This window comes from Zosterops lateralis, assembly GCF_965231275.1.
Source record: "Zosterops lateralis genome assembly, contig: HAP1_HAP1_SCAFFOLD_206, whole genome shotgun sequence".
NCBI lineage: Eukaryota > Metazoa > Chordata > Aves > Passeriformes > Zosteropidae > Zosterops > Zosterops lateralis.
In genome coordinates, this window is record NW_028154487.1 from 426 (window position 1) to 17,170 (window position 16,745).

Here is a 16,745-nt window from a genome sequence, read left to right on the forward strand (position 1 = left end):
CAAAGTTCTGTTTGTTCTTTCCAGGGCATCCCAGTCACCAGAGTAGATATGCTAATTAAATCTGTCTTACTCTCGTAAATCCCCACAGGCCACTGTTGTCTGTGTCCCTTGTTGTGACCCACCACGATGCCATCGGCCACCTCAGGCCACCCCGTGGGTTTTGGTGACAGCTGGGACATGTCCTGTTACCCCTCACTTAGAGGGGTCACACGTTGTGACGTGATGTGGACCCTCACAGAGGACAAGCAGGCAGCAGCAGGGTCAAACATGGAAAGCTTTTTATTTTTCTGACTCCATTCTTACACAGACTTTTTACAGAATGCCAGGATTGGCCCAAGGAGGTTACAACCTCCTGACCCCATTGGTCACTGTAACTTCAGAGAAGAACTATGCAAAATCTACAGATAATTTCTAAAAATACATATAGTTTACATCAAGCAGTGTGAGGATCAGGCTGCAAAGATTCAAGCACTTGAAAGCAAGAAAATCAGGGGTGAAAATGTTCCACTCCAGGTGTCCACCTGCACATTGAGGGGCCCTGGGATCCTCTGCTGGGCTGGGCTGGTCCCATCAGTGCTGCCTCTGCACAAACCAGGAACACCACAGGGTGTGCAAATCCATGGGGTAATCCATGTCCCAGTTGTCCCCAGTGCCCCACTGGGGCAGAATCCCTCTGCAGCCCCTCTCTGGTCACAACCCCAGAGGAGGTGGACTGTCCAAATATGTGGGTTTTGGGAAAAGAGGCTGAAAATGGAACAAGGTGGATTAAACTCCCCTGGGCACTGTGGAGGTCCTGAACAGAGCTCAGGGTCAGCAATCCCAGCAAGGCCTGAGGGACAGGAGAGGGCTCAGCCCAGTCATGGGGGGACACCACGGGGAGAAACACCGAGGAAAGGTGGAATGGTGAGTAAAGAGGAAACAGAAGGAGGGGACCATAAACCCTGGCAGGAACACAATGAGGCAGCCCTTCTCATGAACATGTTTTTCCTCAATATCCAACCTAAACCTCCTCTGGCACAGCTTGAGGCTGTTTCCACTTGTGCTGTCCCTTGTTCCCTGAGAGCAGAGCTGTATCCTCACCTGTCAGGGAGTTGTGCAGAGCCACAAGAACCCCCCTAAACCTCCTTTTCTCCAGGCTGAGCCCCTTTCCCCAGCTCCCTCAGCCCCTCCTGGGGCTCCAGCCCCTTCTCCAGCTCCCTCAGCCCCTCCTGGGGCTCCAGACCCTTCCCCAGCTCCCTCAGCCCCTCCTGGGGCTCCAGACCCTTCCCCAGCTCCCTCAGCCCCTCCTGGGGCTCCAGACCCTTCCCCAGCTCCCTCAGCCCCTCCTGGGGCTCCAGACCCTTCCCCAGCTCCTTCAGCCCCTCCTGGTGCTTCAGACCCTTCCCCAGCTCCTTTCCTTGCCCTGGACATGCTCCAGCCCCTCCAGGGTCTTTCCTGTCATGGGGAGGCCAATGCTGAGGTGAGTCCTGGAGTCACCCACCACAGCCCCAGCCCCAGCAGGGCAGAGCTGCAGGAAGGGGCTGGGACACCTTTGGGTGTCACTGTCACCCTGCTGACCCCTGGGAACACCTCACTGCCACTTGTGGAGCCCAGGCAGGGCAGGGGGTGCCCTCCTCCACAACTGGCCACCACTTTAGATCACCAGTCTGTCAGGAGAACATTGGGAAATCCAAGGGATTCAGAGCAGCCCTGGGCAGGGCAAAACACAAACGCTGCCTGGTTCCTCAGCAGCGGATTTAAGGAGCACAAAAAATCTGCTCAGCTTTCCTGGGAAACTGAAGGCGACTGGATGACACTGGGGAAGTACTTTCAGGGGAATATTAAACAGCTTCTTAATCGAGGCAGGGAGGAGGGAAAAGTCTCACTCTCTGGGAGCTGAAGGCAGATAAATCCACAGCGACAACCCGACACCGGATTTATCAGGGAGGGGATGAACCACTGGATAAACCCTCAAATCTGAGCAGACACAACCCCTCCAGCAGTGGATTCGGGCTCATTCCAGCTTTGGGAAGGGATAAATCCTGGTTGTCTGCCTGCAGGGATCAGTCATGGTTTAAATCTGCTGCTGCTGTCACATCCCTTGCTCTGGCAAGCCCAGGATCTGCTGGGCACCTCGGCAGCTCCAGGCTGGGGATGGGGTTTGCCTTACTTGGAGTGAGGATCCCTCAGTGCAGCCCATCCTCCCCAGCCAGAGGCAGCTCCCACAAAGAATCCCAGATCAGAAATCATGAATTCCCTCCTGGGAGGCCCCCAACCAACCCCAGATACCCTCAGCAGGAAGAGGCTGCTCTGGCACACGCCGATGCCTCCTGGTTTTATCCTGATTTCATCCTGATTTTTTTCTCAGGGAAAATAATATGGAGGATAAAATCCTCCTGATCTCATCCCAGGAAATATCAGTGGAGGGAATGCCCTGAGGACAGCAGACGTTGTTGCCCAGAATTTCCCTTTGACCCACAATTGTCCTTTTTATGGGAGAGTCAGTTTGTTCCCACCTCCCCCATCTCTCTTGCCATATTTCCATGGTTGGACCTCTTCACCTAAAAGTAAGAATTTTTGACATAGAACTAAGAACTTTTCACTTAAAATTAAGAATCTTTCACCTAAAATGAACGATTTCTGGCCTAAAATTAGGACCTTTTCACATAAAATTAAAAAATTTTAACCTAAAATTAAGAATTTTTCACCTAATATGAAAGATTTTAATCAGAGCCTGCAGGTGGCTTTAGGCACCCCTGGAGAGTCACAGCTCCAGAACCACTGAGGGCAGGAAACTCCTGGAGGTGCCTGAGCCCACAAACCCTCAGAATGGCCACAGCCACCATTGCTCGTGTCCCCGAGTGACACATCCACAGGAATTTAAACCTGGGAGTATCTGGGAGTGACTGGAGTCATACTGGGGGTGACTGGTGGCTACTGGGACTACACTGGGGACAAATGGCATCATACTGGAGTCGTACTGGGAATTACACTAGGAGCAACTGAAACCATACTGCCATCAACTGGGCTCATACTGGGAGCAGCTGGGTTCATGCTGGGGTAATAAATACTGGAATTGTCTGGGGACATACCGCGAGTTACCAGAATAACGCCGGGAGTGTCTGGGAGGGGCTGGGATGACACACTGGAAATAACCGGGATGACACTGGGAGTGCCGGGCCGGGACTACAACTCCCGGCGTGCTCCGCGCGGCGGCCACAGCCCCGCCATGGCTCCTACAGCCGGGACTACATATTCCATCGTCCCCCAGGCCGGCCGGAAGCGGCGCGATGGCGGCCCGAGCCCGGCCCGGTGCGGCCGCGGCCCCGGTTCCCCGCGGCCCCGCGGGCTGAGGCCGCGCCCGCCCGGTCTCCTCTCCCCCGGTGCGCCCCTCCCCGGGTCCTGCCACCGCCATGGCGCTCATCGAGGGCGTCGGCGATGAGGTGACGGTGCTGTTCGCGCTGCTGCTGGCGGCCGCCGTGCTGGGGCTGGCCTGGGCCTCCACGCGCGCCCCCGAGCCCGCGGCGCCGCCGGCTGAGGCGGCCCCGAGCGCGGCCCCCGCCGAGCGCAAGGCCCCGAGCCCGGGCCCGGGCCCTGCCCCGGCAGAGGGAGCGGCGGCTTCCGAGGAGACGGCGGGGCTGCGGCACCGGAATCCCCCCGCGGCCGCCCCCGAGAGCCCCGCCGAGCCCACGCTGGTGCTGCGGCTCAAGTTCCTCAACGACACGGAGCGCCTGGCGCGGGTGCACCCCGGGGACACCGTCGGGGCTCTCAAGAGGTGAGGGAGGAGCGGGCACGGGCGGCTTGTCCCGGCTCAGGGTCCTGGGACCTCCCCGGGCGTCCGTCCCTTCCCTCCCCGCAGCACCCGGGAGGGGACAGCGGTGTCCCGGGGCAGTGGCCTGTGCCCAGGTACCTGTGCCTGTCCCTGGAGGGGCCGTGGGACAGCCCGGGCTGGCAGGTGACACCTGGGGTGGCTGATGGGCACACACACACGCTCAGGTGTGTGAGCAGGGCAGGAGGGTCATGACGGGTGTGTTGGCAGGGGCAGAACAGAGGGGACTGTCCTGGTAGGTGACACCTGGGGCAGGTACAAGTGTGTGGGGTCGGGTGTGCAGGGCAGGGTGGGCACATCATGGGGTGTGGATGAAGAATCTGACCTGGCAGGTGACACCTGGGGTGGCCGACGGGTGCACGCACACTCAGGTGTGTGGGCAGGGCAGAAGGGTCATGACAGGTGTGTTGGCAGGGGCAGAACAGAGGGGACTGTCCTGGCAGGTGACAGCTGGGGCACGCACAGGTGTGTGGGGTCGGGTGTGCAGGGCAGGGCGGGCACATCATGGGGTGTGGATGAAGAATCTGACCTGGGAAGTGACACTGCAAGTGACACCTGGAGTGGCTGATGGGGACACACGGGCTCAGCTGCACAGGTGGGGTGAGACCTCAGGGTGGGCACAGTGACAGGAGGTGGGTCAGAGGGGCCTGTCCTGTCCTGTCAGCAGCGTGATGTGACCCCTGTCTCTTCCAGGACCTACTTCCCCGGGCAGGAGCAGCAAGTGCGCTTGATCTACCAGGGGCAGCTGCTGCGCGACGACACCCAGAGCCTGGCAGGGCTGCACCTGAGCCACCTGAGCGTCCTGCACTGCCACCTGTCCCCGCCCAGCGCGGCCCCCACGGCCCCCGGCAGCCCCGGCCCCCGCAGCCCCGCGCCCGCCGCGCTGGGCGTGGGCAGCCTGGCCCTGCCTCTCTTCGTGCTGCTGCTGGCCCTGCTCTGGTACCTGCAGCTGCAGCACCGCCACGTCTTCACCGCCACCGCCACCACCTGCCTGGCCGGCCTCACCCTGCTCGTCACCTTCGTGGCCTTCGCCATGTACCGCAGATAGCGCGGCCCGGAGCAGCGCCGGGGACACGGGGACCTCGAGCCACTCCTGGACACGGGGACCTCGAGCCACACCTGGGACACGGGGACCTCGAGCCACACCTGGGACATGGGGACCTCGAGCCACTCCTGGACACAGGGGACCTCGAGCCACACCTGGGACACAGGGACCTCGAGCCACACCTCCTGGGACATGGGGACCTCGAGCCACACCTGGGACACTTAGAGCTCGCCCAGGACACGGAGGGCTCTGCACTCAGCCCACTCAACATATCAGGGTCACGTGGGGCCTGCACCAAAGTGGGGCGGCTGGGCTTTGGTCCGGGCCCCCCACAGGCCCAGAGGTCCCGAGCCCACCCAGGCCCTGTCTGCACACAGGGGCTGTTGCGAGTGGGGGCTCAGCTACCTCGAGGGGGTCCCAGTGCCCCCTGTCCCTGCATGGAGCGTTCCCCCAGCCACTCTGCGTGCAGCTCCTCGGGCTGCAGTCCTGCCCGGGGAAGTGTCTGTGCCTGCAAGAGCTTCTCCCCGTGGGAATACGTCCTGGCGCCTCCCGGGGGTCGCAGTGCCTGGGGAGGGACGTGAACCCTGGGGTGTGGAGGATCCTGGCGCCGGCGGGATGCGCTTTGGAGCTCCCTGTGCCTGGGGAGGATTTCTGCCCCCATGCGGTCCCGGTGTCGGGGGTGGCCGCACTCCCCACTGTCCCGGGGATTCCGATGCTGTGTTGGGGGGTCTCGCTCCTCGCCGCCGTTCCGATTAAAGCGGAAAGACTGTGACCGGCCGTGGCGTCCCGGCTGTGCTGCGCCGGGGGTGGGGAGGGGACACCGGGGGACCGCGGGGACCGGGGGGGCGGGGATCCGGGAGGGGGCGGGGCCCCGGGAGGGGGCGGGGCCTGGCACCTTCCGCCACGCGCTCCGCAGGGCCGTAACGCGCCTGCGCCGGCGGCACCGCCCCGCTCTAACGGAGCTCTCGCTCATTGGCGGAGAGTAGCCGTGATTTGCATGCGGCGCGCGCCGGCCACGCCCCGGAAGTGGCGGGCGCGGGGCGGGGCTGCAGGAAGATGGCGGCGGCGCTGCGCTCCCGGGCCGGGTCCGGGTCCCGGCCGCGCTGAACGGCGGCGGTGGCGGCGGGACCGAGCGGCCGCCAGCGCCATGTACGGCCGAGCCGGGCGGGATAGGGGGGCAGGGAGTCCCACCGAGGGGGCCGGGGCGGGCCTGGTGCCGGTGGAGGTCGGAGTATGCCCGGGAGAGGGGCGGGGGGCGCCGGGCAGGCCCGAGGTCCCGGCACCGGGGGCCGGGCGGGACGCGGGCCCGGACAGGGCGGCGGGCGCGGTGCCGGGGAGCTGTGGGGAGGGGCGGGGATCCCGGTGGGTGTGGGGAGCCCCCCGTGCCCCCCGCCGTCCCGCAGTTCCCCCCGTGACGCCCCCGCCGCTGTGTCCCGCAGGGTCCCCCGGAGCCGCGGAGCCCCCCGCGCCGCGCCGGCCCCGCCATGCTGTGCCCGCTGCTGTGCCCATGGCTCCGCGCTCTGACCCGGGCGGGCCCGCGGGGCCCGGCTGCCCGTGAGCGCCGCGGCGCCGCGATGTTCCCCGCCTGCTGCTGCGCCGGCAAGGCCAGGCCGCGCCTGCTGCTGCCGCTGGACCCCTACGGCCATGGGCTGCTGCCCTCCGTGCACCCCGACGGCGGCCGGGGCCGGGCCCACCACGGCAAGAGGAAGAGCTGGAACTTCATCCACGAGAAGATGAGCTACGACACCTTCTTCACCATGAAGCGGCTGATCGAGCGCTCCCGCAGCGTGGGCGAGGTGCTGCGCTGGGTCACGCAGAACCCGGGCAAGGTGTCGGCCAGCCACTACCCCATCGCCCTGCACAAGCTGGGGCAGCTCCTGCAGCAGCAGCAGCAGCAGCCGGGGCCGCCCCTGGGGGCCGGGGACGGCCGAGGGCCCGCGGGGCAGGTGCTGGAGCAGCCCGAGTTCCACCTGCTGTGCCAGGCCATCGTCAGCGGCTGCGCCAAGTTCGACAACTTCAGCATCGTCAACTGCCTGTACGCGGCCGCTGCGCTGGGTGAGCCTCCCTGGGGACACAGGGGACACGGGGGACACGGCGGGTCACACAGGGGGTCACACAGGTGTCACACAGGGGTCACACAGGGTGCCACACAGGGGACACACAGGGTGGAAGCACAGGGTGGAAGCACAGGGGACACAGGGGGACACACAGGTGTCACACTGGGTGTCACACAGGGGACACGGGGGTTCACACGGGGGTTCACACAGGGGGTCTCACAGGGGGTCACACAGGTGTCACGCAGGTGTCACACAGGTGTCACACAGGGGACACAGGGTGTCACACAGGGTGTCACACAGGGGGGAGCACAGGGGACACAGGGTGTCACACGGGATACAGAGGGTCACACAGGTGTCACACAGGGGTCACGCAGGTGTCACGCAGGTGTCACACGGGACACACAGGGTGTCACACAGGTGTCACACAGGGGACACAGGGTGTCACACAGGGTGGGAGCACAGGGGACACACAGGTGTCACACAGGTGTCACACAGGACGTCACACAGGGGACACGGGGGTCACACAGGTGTCACACAGGGGACACAGAGGTCACACGGGGGGTCACACAGGGGACATAGGGTGTCACACAGGGGGTGACACAGGGTGTCACATAAGGGTCACACAGGGGGTCACACGGGACCCAGGTTGTCACGCAGGGGTCACACAGGGGACACAGGGTGTCACACAGGTGTCACACAGGGTGTCACACAGGTGTCACACAGGGTGGGAGCACAGCCCTGAAACGGGCCACGGCCCAGGGTTCTGGGGATTTGTGTAGATGTAGATTTGTGGCAGATGGAGCTGTGGCCACTGGGGGCTCTGCTCAGGGGGAAGGAGGGTTTGAAGGGGGCTCAGCTCAGCAGGGATGCTCTGCTCCTCCAGGGGAGGAGTGTCCCCAGCTGACCTGGAGGTCGATGCTGGGCAGCCCTGCCTGGCAGGATGTGTGTCAGCCACTCCTAGGCTGTGTCTAGTTCCAGCTTGAGTTCCAAGCCCTGAGAACCAGGAAACAGCTGAGCATTGATGGGTTTGGCTGAACTCTTGGAGGGCACAAGCCCCACGTCACCAGGTGTTGCTGTGTGGGAGAGAGGGTTTGAGGTATTTGGGTTCCTGTGCAGCTTCCTTGGGGTGCTGCTGAGCTGGGGAGGCTGCATCCTGAGGGGCTGTGTCCAGGGAAGGCTCCATCCCTCTGCTCCTCCTTCTGTGGGTGACCCTGCAAGTTCTCCTGCTGTGAGGAAGGGGATGGGGTCTCCATCCAAAGAGGAGTGGACAGCAGGGCAGTGAGGGGGGTCTTCCCCTCTGCCCCACTCAGGTGGGGCCCTCCCTGCAGTGCTGCTCCCAGCTCTGAATCCCAACAGCAGAAAGTGGAACGAGCCCAGACGGGGCCATGGACATGCTCCAAGAGCTGGAGGGGGACTTTGAATAAAGCCCTGGGGGGACAGGACAAGGGAAAATGGTTTCCCACTGCCAGAGGTCAAGGTTAGGTGGGGAATTGGGAAGGAATTATTCCCTGAGAGGGTTGAGAGGCCCTGGCACAAGCTGCTCAGAGAAGCTGTTGCTGCCCCATCCTTTGAAGTGTCCAAAGCCAGGCTGGACAGGGCTTGGAGCGGCCTGGTCTAGTGGAAGGTGTCCCTGGTCGTGGCAGGAGGTTGTAACTGGATGATCTTTAAGGTGCCTTCCAACCCAAACAATTCCAGGATTCCGCGATCTGGCGGGTGCCAGCCCTCCTGCCCTGGCTCCCCCCGTCCTGTTCCCGTTCCCCGCAGCCCTCCCGGGCCAGGGCTGTCTCAGGACCCGCCCGGCCAGGCTTGGGGCAGTAACTCGAGCCCCTGCCGGGCCCGGGGGGCGGCTCTGCCCCTGGTCCCGGGGCCGGCGGCGCCGGGTGTTTGTTGACACTGAGCCGGAGCCGCCGGCGCCTCTGCCCTGCTCAGGCTCCCCGTGCTGGGCCCCCCCAGCTCAGCCGTGCCCCCCACTTTGTTCTGCCCCCTTGGCCCTCATTAACACAAACTCCAGCTTTCTTTTGAGGCCTTTTTTACGGAACAAAGCGGCTGCTCGGGCCAATTCTGCACATTCCCCCTCCTGAGTTCTGATTAACAGTAACCCGCAGTGACTTGCCCTGCGCTGCCCTGCGGCCTGTGCCCGCCCAAATCCTGGGGTGGTGGGGAGCTCCAGGCCCCCCAATGCTCTTTGCCTCTGCTGAGGAGATCCCTCCTGACAGCCGAGGCGCTGAGCCTGTGCCCAGGCCTGGATAACACGTCCTGAGCTGCAGGGAAGTGTTTCCCTGGGAGCCGGGTCGCACAAGCTAAAGCTGAGCTGGGAAACAGGAGAAGGTCAAAAAAGCCAAAGGATTAGTCCCTTCTGGAACAAACAGCGTTTAGTTTGGTCACATGGGATGTCGCAGTTGTTTTCCAGCCACAAGTTTTTTTAATTAACTTTTTGAGGAGAGTTTTTTGAGTGCCCAGAGCCCCTGGAAAGTGCTCCAGGCCAGGTTGGATAGGGGTGGTCCAGTGGAAGTGTCCCTGCCCATGGCAGAGGGCTGGAACTGGATGGGATTTAAGGTTCCTTCCAACCCAAAACAGTCTGAGATTTTGGGATTCTACAAATGATTTGTCTTTGACATGTTTGAGACTTAGAAAATGAACCTTGCTACTGGTGGTGAGCTGCAGGGCTCCCATTCCAGTGGGATGGGTAGGAATGACCCCACGCAGTGTTTTCCGTGGTGCAGATGCTCTGATGTTCTGATGTGTTTTGCCTTCCCCTGCCTTCCCCTTCCTGGTTTGGTCACTGATCCAGCACATCCATCCCACATCCTGGGCATGGCAGTGGCCTCCTGCCCAAGCTCTGGAGGTGGTCCTGCCATGGGGCTGAGCTGTGTCCATGGAGCTGAGCCATGGCCATGATCTGATCCATGCCTGTGCCCGTTTTCCCCGCAGGGCTGCCTGGGGAGTCGCCGCTGGTGCGGGTGCTGGAGGACGAGTCCCGCAGCCGCCTGGGCCGCTTCAACCAGAAGGACGTGTCGATGGTGTTCAGCAGCGTGATGCGGCTGCACCCCTCCAGCCCCCACCCGCTGGTGGAGTCCTGCCTCAGCAGCCTGGAGCGGCACCTGGAGAAGGAGAGGCACCCCCAGACCCTGTTCCTGCTGCTCTCCTATTACCGTCTGCGGGCGCAGGCCCTGCAGGGCCACGCGGCCTCCGACCAGCAGCTCATCAACAACCGCAAGATCCTGCGCCTGGTGCGGCACACGCTGGGCCAGGTCAGCGCCATGAGGGAGCACGAGCTGGCGCTGCTGGACGAGATGCTGGCCCTGTGTGCCCAGGAGGCCAACAACAAGGCCCTGGAGGCCATCTTCAGCTCCCAGCTCTTCTACGAGAACCGGCAGGAGCGCTTCATCCGCAGCATGGCAGGTGAGGGGTGCCCAGGTGGGGTCCAGCATTGCCACCCACATTGGGCTCTGGTCAGGGAGAGGACCTGGCTGGGTGGGGGGCAGCCTCACAGATGCCTTCCCTGGCCCTGTTTGGTGGTGACAGCCTCAGCTGGGGCCCTGATGAGCTCCAGAACTGGAGCAGAAGGAGCCGTGTGTCAATGGCCACCCTTGTCACTGACAGCCCAGCCCTTTGACAGGCTGGGAGCCCCCCATTCCTCCAGGTACTGGGATGGACCAGGAGCCTCCCATTCCTTCAGAGACTGTTTTCCTACAGTGCCTCCAAGCTGGGCACAGTGGAGTTTTGGTGGGGTTTTGCAGAGGGTCCCACCTGTGCACATTCCTGTGCTCCATCTGTGCCTTCTGGCTGTGCATGACAGGAATCTGTCTCAGCCTCTCACCTGACCCACACCTGAGGGTCTTTAGGAGCTGCCTGGCTTCTGAGGTTTTTGGGGCTGGCACTACTCTCCAGTCCTGTCCTCCCACCTGTCCGGGCTGTGGTGGCTGCAGGGGACTTGTGCTGGGGACAGAGCTGGCCCCTGTTACAGCCTCCCCACTGTGCTGTCTCGGCAGAGTGGCTGCCCCGGAAGGCAGAGAACCTCACCCCCTACACCATGGCCCTCATCGCCAAGTACGTGGCGCGGCACCGGCTGCGTGAGCCGCGGCTGCTGGACACCATCGCCAACTTCCTGCTGAAGCGTGGGGAGCAGCTGGACAGCAAGGTGAGCATTCACCTCACCTGTGGGGTCACCTCACCTTTGGGGCACGCCTGGGCAGAGGAGACATGGCCCTTCTCCATCATGCTAGGGCATTCCAGGGGCTGTGCCCCAGTCCTGGCGGGTTCTGAGCACCTGTCTCTTCACAGCACTGGGCAGGTGGTCCCGTCCTGTCCCTTGTCCCATCCCAGCCCCACACTCCTCTCTTGCCGCAGGTGATCCAGAAGTTGGTGTTTCCCTTCAGCCGGATGAACTACCGCCCCTCCAACCACGGCGAGCTCTTCCCCAAGCTGGAGGCCATCCTGGAGCAGAAGGCCGGCAGCTCACCACTGGCCACCGTCAACATCCTCATGTCCATGTTCCAGCTCAGCCACTTCCCACAGACCGTCCTGCACCAGGTCTTCTCCCCAGGCTTCATCACCAATGTCATGAGTACGTGGGGTCGGGCCGTTTCTGGGGTGCTCCCAGCTGGAGTCAGGGGTGGGTGAGGGGACACCCATCCTAGTGGGGTCAGGCCATTGCTGGGGTGCTCCCAACTGGTGTAAGGGTTGGTGAGGCATGGCTGGGTGAGGGGATGTGTCCCAGTGGGGTCGGGCCGTTGCTGGGGTGCTCCCAGCTGGTGTAAGGGTTGGTGAGGCATGGCTGGGTGGGGGGATGTGTCCTGGTGGGGTCAGGCTGTTTCCGGGGTGCTCCCATCTGGGGTAACGGTTGGATGAGGCATGGCTGGGTGAGGGGACACCCATCCCAGTGGGCTCCATCTGGGTCGCCCCCAGGCAGCCCCTACGCGCTGATCGTGCGGCGGTACCTGTCACTGCTGGACGCGGCGGTGGAGCTGGAGTTCCGCGAGTACAGCGGCCCCCGCCTCGACCCGCGGTACCGCGTCCTCATGTTCGAGCACGCCCTGACCGCCGACGAGGCCAACAGGAAGTACAGGTGAGGGGGCGAGGGGATGTGGGGGTCTGTCACTGCTCTGGCACGGTCCCACATTATGCCAGGATGAAGGCCCCTATGGCAGTTCCAAAGCCTGTTGGGTGGCACTCTAGAATCACGGAATTATTTAGAATTGCGGAATTGTTTGGGTTGCGAAAGCCTCGAAGACCTCAGTGGAGAAGAGGTGATATTCATACAGGGAGAACTGGTTTGGAAACGCCTCCAAGTCCAGCCGGAGTTACCAACAACAGGGGGCAGAAGCTGGGTGCAGAGGCTCCCTGTCCAAGCATTCTCTCAGTCAGTGCACTCCCTCTGCCACTCCAGGCTCACCACACTCAGGCATTTCAGGGGATACCACTTGCTGGAAGCAGGACGTACAGGAGGTCAGGAGACTGGCATACAGGTGGAGGCTTTCAGATTGACAATGAGGAGAGCAAAAAAATTAGATGATGAAAATGCATCCTGCACATCTTCCCCAGCAGGAGCTGGGCAGAGAAGGAGGCAGGGTGCTTGCATGAGGGGGCTGCACATCTGGATGAAGATGTCATAACAATGCTGGGTGCTGTAGCCCCTGACTCCACCTGTCCCCCAGCAGTGCTAAGGCCACCACTAACCATGTCCCCAAGTGCCACATCCACATGGCTGCTGAATTCCTTCAGGGGTGGGGACTCCCCCCTGCCCTGGGCAGTGGTACCAGGGCTGGGCAGCCCTTCTGGGGGGCTTTTAGTGTCCGAATACTACGAGGAGCTTTTCTGCAAAAGGAACTGGAGCCCATCCCCTCTTGACTCCCAACAGCAGAGCCAAAAACTGTAGCCTTGTGCATCCCACTCCTGGGGGTTCCCATCCCCATGGTGATGTACTCAGCACCAACAGTGCTGGGGGGACATGCCAGCCCCTGCAGTGCCCCCCTGATTGTCCCTTCCTTGCAGCTACAAGGGGCTGGTGGCCGAGGCTCTGCGACAGCTGGTGGGGGAGGAATGCTACCGGCAGGACGAGGTGCTGCCCCCTGGGTACTGCACAGGTAACCCCCGGGCTGTGGGGAGGAGAGGGCTGCCAGGTGGGATCTGAGGGTGGGAGGTCATTTGGGGCAGATTGAGCTCTGGCTGCTTTGTCACTGCCTTTGGGACAAAGCTCCCTGAGCCCTCCCACTGCAGAAAGGGAGGTTTCCCCTGTGCCTCTGTTTGTTGGCTCAGAGTCCCAGCTGGGGCACACAGTTCCCCAGCCCATGTCCCATCAGTTGCTGATGCCTGTTCTCTCTCCTGCAGACTTCCTGCTGTGGATCAACCGCTCAGGCACAGTGCTGCCTCTCTCACGTGTTCCAGCAGCTTCCAGGGCACCCCCAGCCACGTCCCCTGTCACCATGTCCCTGCGCTCCAGCGTCCTCGCCCTCACCTCAGATTTGCAGGACTTTGCCCCGTTTGCCCCAGAGACGCCCAGCAGCCCCCCAGGCCCCCGGGAGAGCAGCAGGGCCGGGCGGTTCCTGCCAGCTCTCTGCCCGGCCCCGGGGGGGCCCTGCTTCCAGCCCCCCTCGGACTATTACTGTGGGCTGAGCAAGGAGCCCTCCCTGGCCAGCCCGGGCAGCTCCACGCTCAGCAGCCCCTCCGAGTGCCTCTCGGCGCCGCCGCCCGGCACCCCCGACTGCTCCCCCCGCACCTCCACCGCCTCCCTCTTCCAGTTCCCCATCGGCAAAATCCTGGAGGAGGAGGAGGAGGCTGCTGGCTGCCCTGGCCAAGAGCGTGGCTGCTTCCAGGGGGAGCAGAGCCAGGAGCAGCCTGAGGAGCGGAGCCCCCCGGGCAGCGAGGACAGCGGCCCCCCGCCCTCGCCCTGCCGGCCCAGCCCCAAGCAGAGGCCGGGAGAAGGGCCCCAGGGTGCCGAGGAGATCCAGAGGTATGGAACAGGGAGACATCCCCAGGCTCCTTCTAGCAGGACAGCCAGCCTGGCACTGCCTTGGGCTCCTGCTTGCTGAGACACTCAGCCCCAGCCCCTTCCTGCCCAGTGCCATGGGGCACCCACAGACCCATATCCCCACTGCTCTGGGGTGCTGGATACAGCTGTCCCTGCCACCAGCAGGGTCTGGGGTCATTTGGGGTGCTGCTTTTCAACTGCCACAGTGCTGGGGAGCAGGGTCTGTGGGGTGGGGTGATGCTGTGGCATGGGGTGACACTGCGCTCCCCGCTGTCCCCTGTACAGGGTGGTGCTGTCGGTCAATGACAAGTGGCACTACTGCCAGAACTCCGACATCCTGGTGGGCTCCCGGGCCATGAGGGACCGGCACCTGCGGCTGCTGGGGTATTGTCTGGTGCAGGTAAGGGGGGCTGCCCCCACCTCCTCAGGGCCGGGGCACACAGTGGTGGGTGATGGGCTCAGAGCTGAGGGCTGGCATCCCCCTGTAAGGATGGGCCCAGACCTGGCATCCCCAGTGTAAACACTCCTGTCCCTTTGAGAGGAAGCAGGGATGACTCATCCTCATGTCTCCTTGCCCTCCCCCACCCCATGCAGGACTTTTTCCATGCAGCTGGTGGGTGACACCAGCCCTGATGGAAGGCAGAGACAAGGGACAGTCTGTCCTGTGAGCTGAGACCCAACCTGAGTGAGGGGAAGGGGAAGGGGAGGGTGTTCAGTCCAGGCTCCAGACACAGCCACAGTGGCAGCATCAGGTGTGGGGCCTCAGCATGAAATCAGGTGGAGGGAACACATTTGGATCCACACATGGTGACCTGTGATCTCACGTGCCAAGGGGGCAGGAGGGACGTTGGTTCACCTTCTGCACCAGAGCCCTGCCTGCCCTGGCTCCAGCCCCAGCTATTCCCTGCCCAGTGCTGGGACTGGAAGAGCCCTCGGGTCTGTTGCTCCTTTGGCAAACTCCAGGTGTTGGTTTAGGTTGTGCAGCTCCCACGTGCTTGTGTGTGAGTGGTTTTAGCCTGAGGATGAGTCTTTCTGAGGAAAATGGCACTGGAAATGAGCCCTCAGTCCTGTTCACTCTTGCACTGCAGGGAGGACCAGGATTACAGCAATGCCATCCCACAGCCATTCCCCACCTGTCTGACCCCCTGCTGCCTCCAGGCCATGCCAGCTGCAGCTCCTCTTCATTCTCCAACTCAGCAACGCAGAGCTCTGTGTTTGTGCAGAGCCCAGAGTCCTGTGACTGCTGAGGATTCACCTGGGAGCTGCCCAGCAGCGTGGCTGGGCCAGGAGCAGGCCCAGCTCTCCCCTGAGCTGGTGTTTGGGCTGGGCTGGGCTGGGCTGGCCAGGCCTGTCTGTGTCCCTCCTGCAGAAGGCACAGCAGGGACCCAGCCGAAGGGACCTTAAAGCCCATTCAGTGCCAGCCCCTGCTGTGGGCAGAAACACCTTCACTATCCCAGGTTACTCCAAGCCCTGTCCAACCTGGCCTTGAACATTTCCAGAGATCCAGGGGCAGCCACAGCTGCTCCGGGCACCCTGTGCCAGGGCCTCTCCCCTCGCCAAGCCAGGAATTCCTTCCCACTATCACATCCCTCACCTCTGGCACTGGGAAGCAATTCTCCATCGTTTTGTCCCTCCAGGCTCTTGGCCTAAGTCCCTCTCCAACTCTCTGGGAGCCCTTTCAGGCACTGGAAGGGGCTCTAAAAGGTCTCCCCAGAGCCTCCTCTTTGCAGGTGAACACCCCCAGCTCTCGCCTGTGCAGTGGGAGGCTGCAGCTCTCGGGACCTTTATTCCTCCCCTGTGCTGCCAGTGCTGGAGTGTGGGTCCCAATGCCCCTCAGTCCTGCTCTGGGTGCTGGTGGTGCCCTCAGGGCTGTTGGACCTGCAGAGTTTTCAGCCCCCCCTTAGTACCTTACACCTTTAATGGAGGGTGCTGAGAGGGGCTCGAGGGGAAGATGAGGGTTGAAATTCCTCCCTTTGTGTGCCTGCACCACCTGTCCAGGGCAGAGTTTGGGCTGGACGAGCCTGGAACTGGGCATTTTATACACTTCCCATGCCATATCCTGCACTTCTGTCCATCCCCTCAGCAGGAACCCCTCTGCCCTCCTTCTCCAGGGTGGGATCTGTGTCCTGTTCCTCCTCCCACCACCACAGCAGGCTGAATGGGGCTGGGGGCTGGAGGTGCTGGGGACACAGGTGGGGCCAGACAGGCTGTCACCACTCTGACATCATCCCTGTCCCCCCACAGCTGCCCTACACGGAGCTGGAGAAGGTGAGTGGCATCGAGGAGGCCAAGCACTACCTGCGGCAGAAGCTGAGGGAGCTGCGCTTCTGAGGGACGGATCCGGGGGGTGTGGGGGGCCAGGTGGGTGTTGCCAGCCCCTTCCCCTGTGCAGGGGGATACGGAGCTGCCCCCCATCCCGGGGGGTCAGGGGGATAATACGGAGATGCTCCCCATCTTGGGGGGCCAGGCTGTGGGGTCAGGCCGTGGGTACCTGCTCCTGCTGTGGGGCTGGGGGAGTGTGAGATTATTTATTGCCGTTATGGGGGGCCGGGGTGTGATTTGAGGGGGGTGGGGGGAGATACTGGGGAAGGTCCCTCATGGCCCCCCTGCCCCAGCTCTGCCATTTCAGCCCAGTCTGTTCCTGCAGGGGCTGGGCCTGGCCTGGGCTTCCCTGGGGGCAATTCCTGTGCCCCCAACGTGGCTGCAGGGCTGGGGCAATGGGCCTGGCCCCTCCGTGGGGCACAGAGGGCCCGGGGGGCTGCAGTGGGTCATAGGCAGGGCCGGGAGTGGGTGTGCACACAGGGCTGTTCCCTGGGCCTGCAGGAGGGGGGTGTCAGGGAAGGGGGGAACTTTCCAATAAAACTG

The 16,745-nt window shown here is 62.8% G+C and overlaps 2 protein-coding genes across 2 annotated transcripts; both read left to right on the forward strand.

Moving 5' to 3' along the window:
* Positions 1 to 3,270: 3,270 nt before the first annotated feature.
* On the forward strand, positions 3,271 to 5,626 carry TMUB1 (transmembrane and ubiquitin like domain containing 1). The gene is made up of 2 exons (XM_083885614.1): positions 3,271 to 3,754; positions 4,502 to 5,626. Exons 1-2 carry the CDS (start codon positions 3,393 to 3,395, stop codon positions 4,854 to 4,856), a joined length of 717 nt encoding a protein of 238 aa, XP_083741740.1. The 5' UTR covers positions 3,271 to 3,392; the 3' UTR covers positions 4,857 to 5,626.
* A 283-nt stretch (positions 5,627 to 5,909) lies between these two features.
* Positions 5,910 to 16,667, forward strand: FASTK (Fas activated serine/threonine kinase). Its single transcript, XM_083885612.1, has 10 exons — positions 5,910 to 6,002; positions 6,293 to 6,908; positions 9,842 to 10,312; positions 10,903 to 11,051; positions 11,261 to 11,477; positions 11,819 to 11,978; positions 12,905 to 12,996; positions 13,241 to 13,862; positions 14,166 to 14,280; positions 16,125 to 16,667. The coding sequence occupies exons 2-10, from the start codon at positions 6,338 to 6,340 to the stop codon at positions 16,209 to 16,211; spliced, it is 2,484 nt and encodes an 827-aa protein (XP_083741738.1). The 5' UTR covers positions 5,910 to 6,002; positions 6,293 to 6,337; the 3' UTR covers positions 16,212 to 16,667.
* Positions 16,668 to 16,745: the final 78 nt, after the last annotated feature.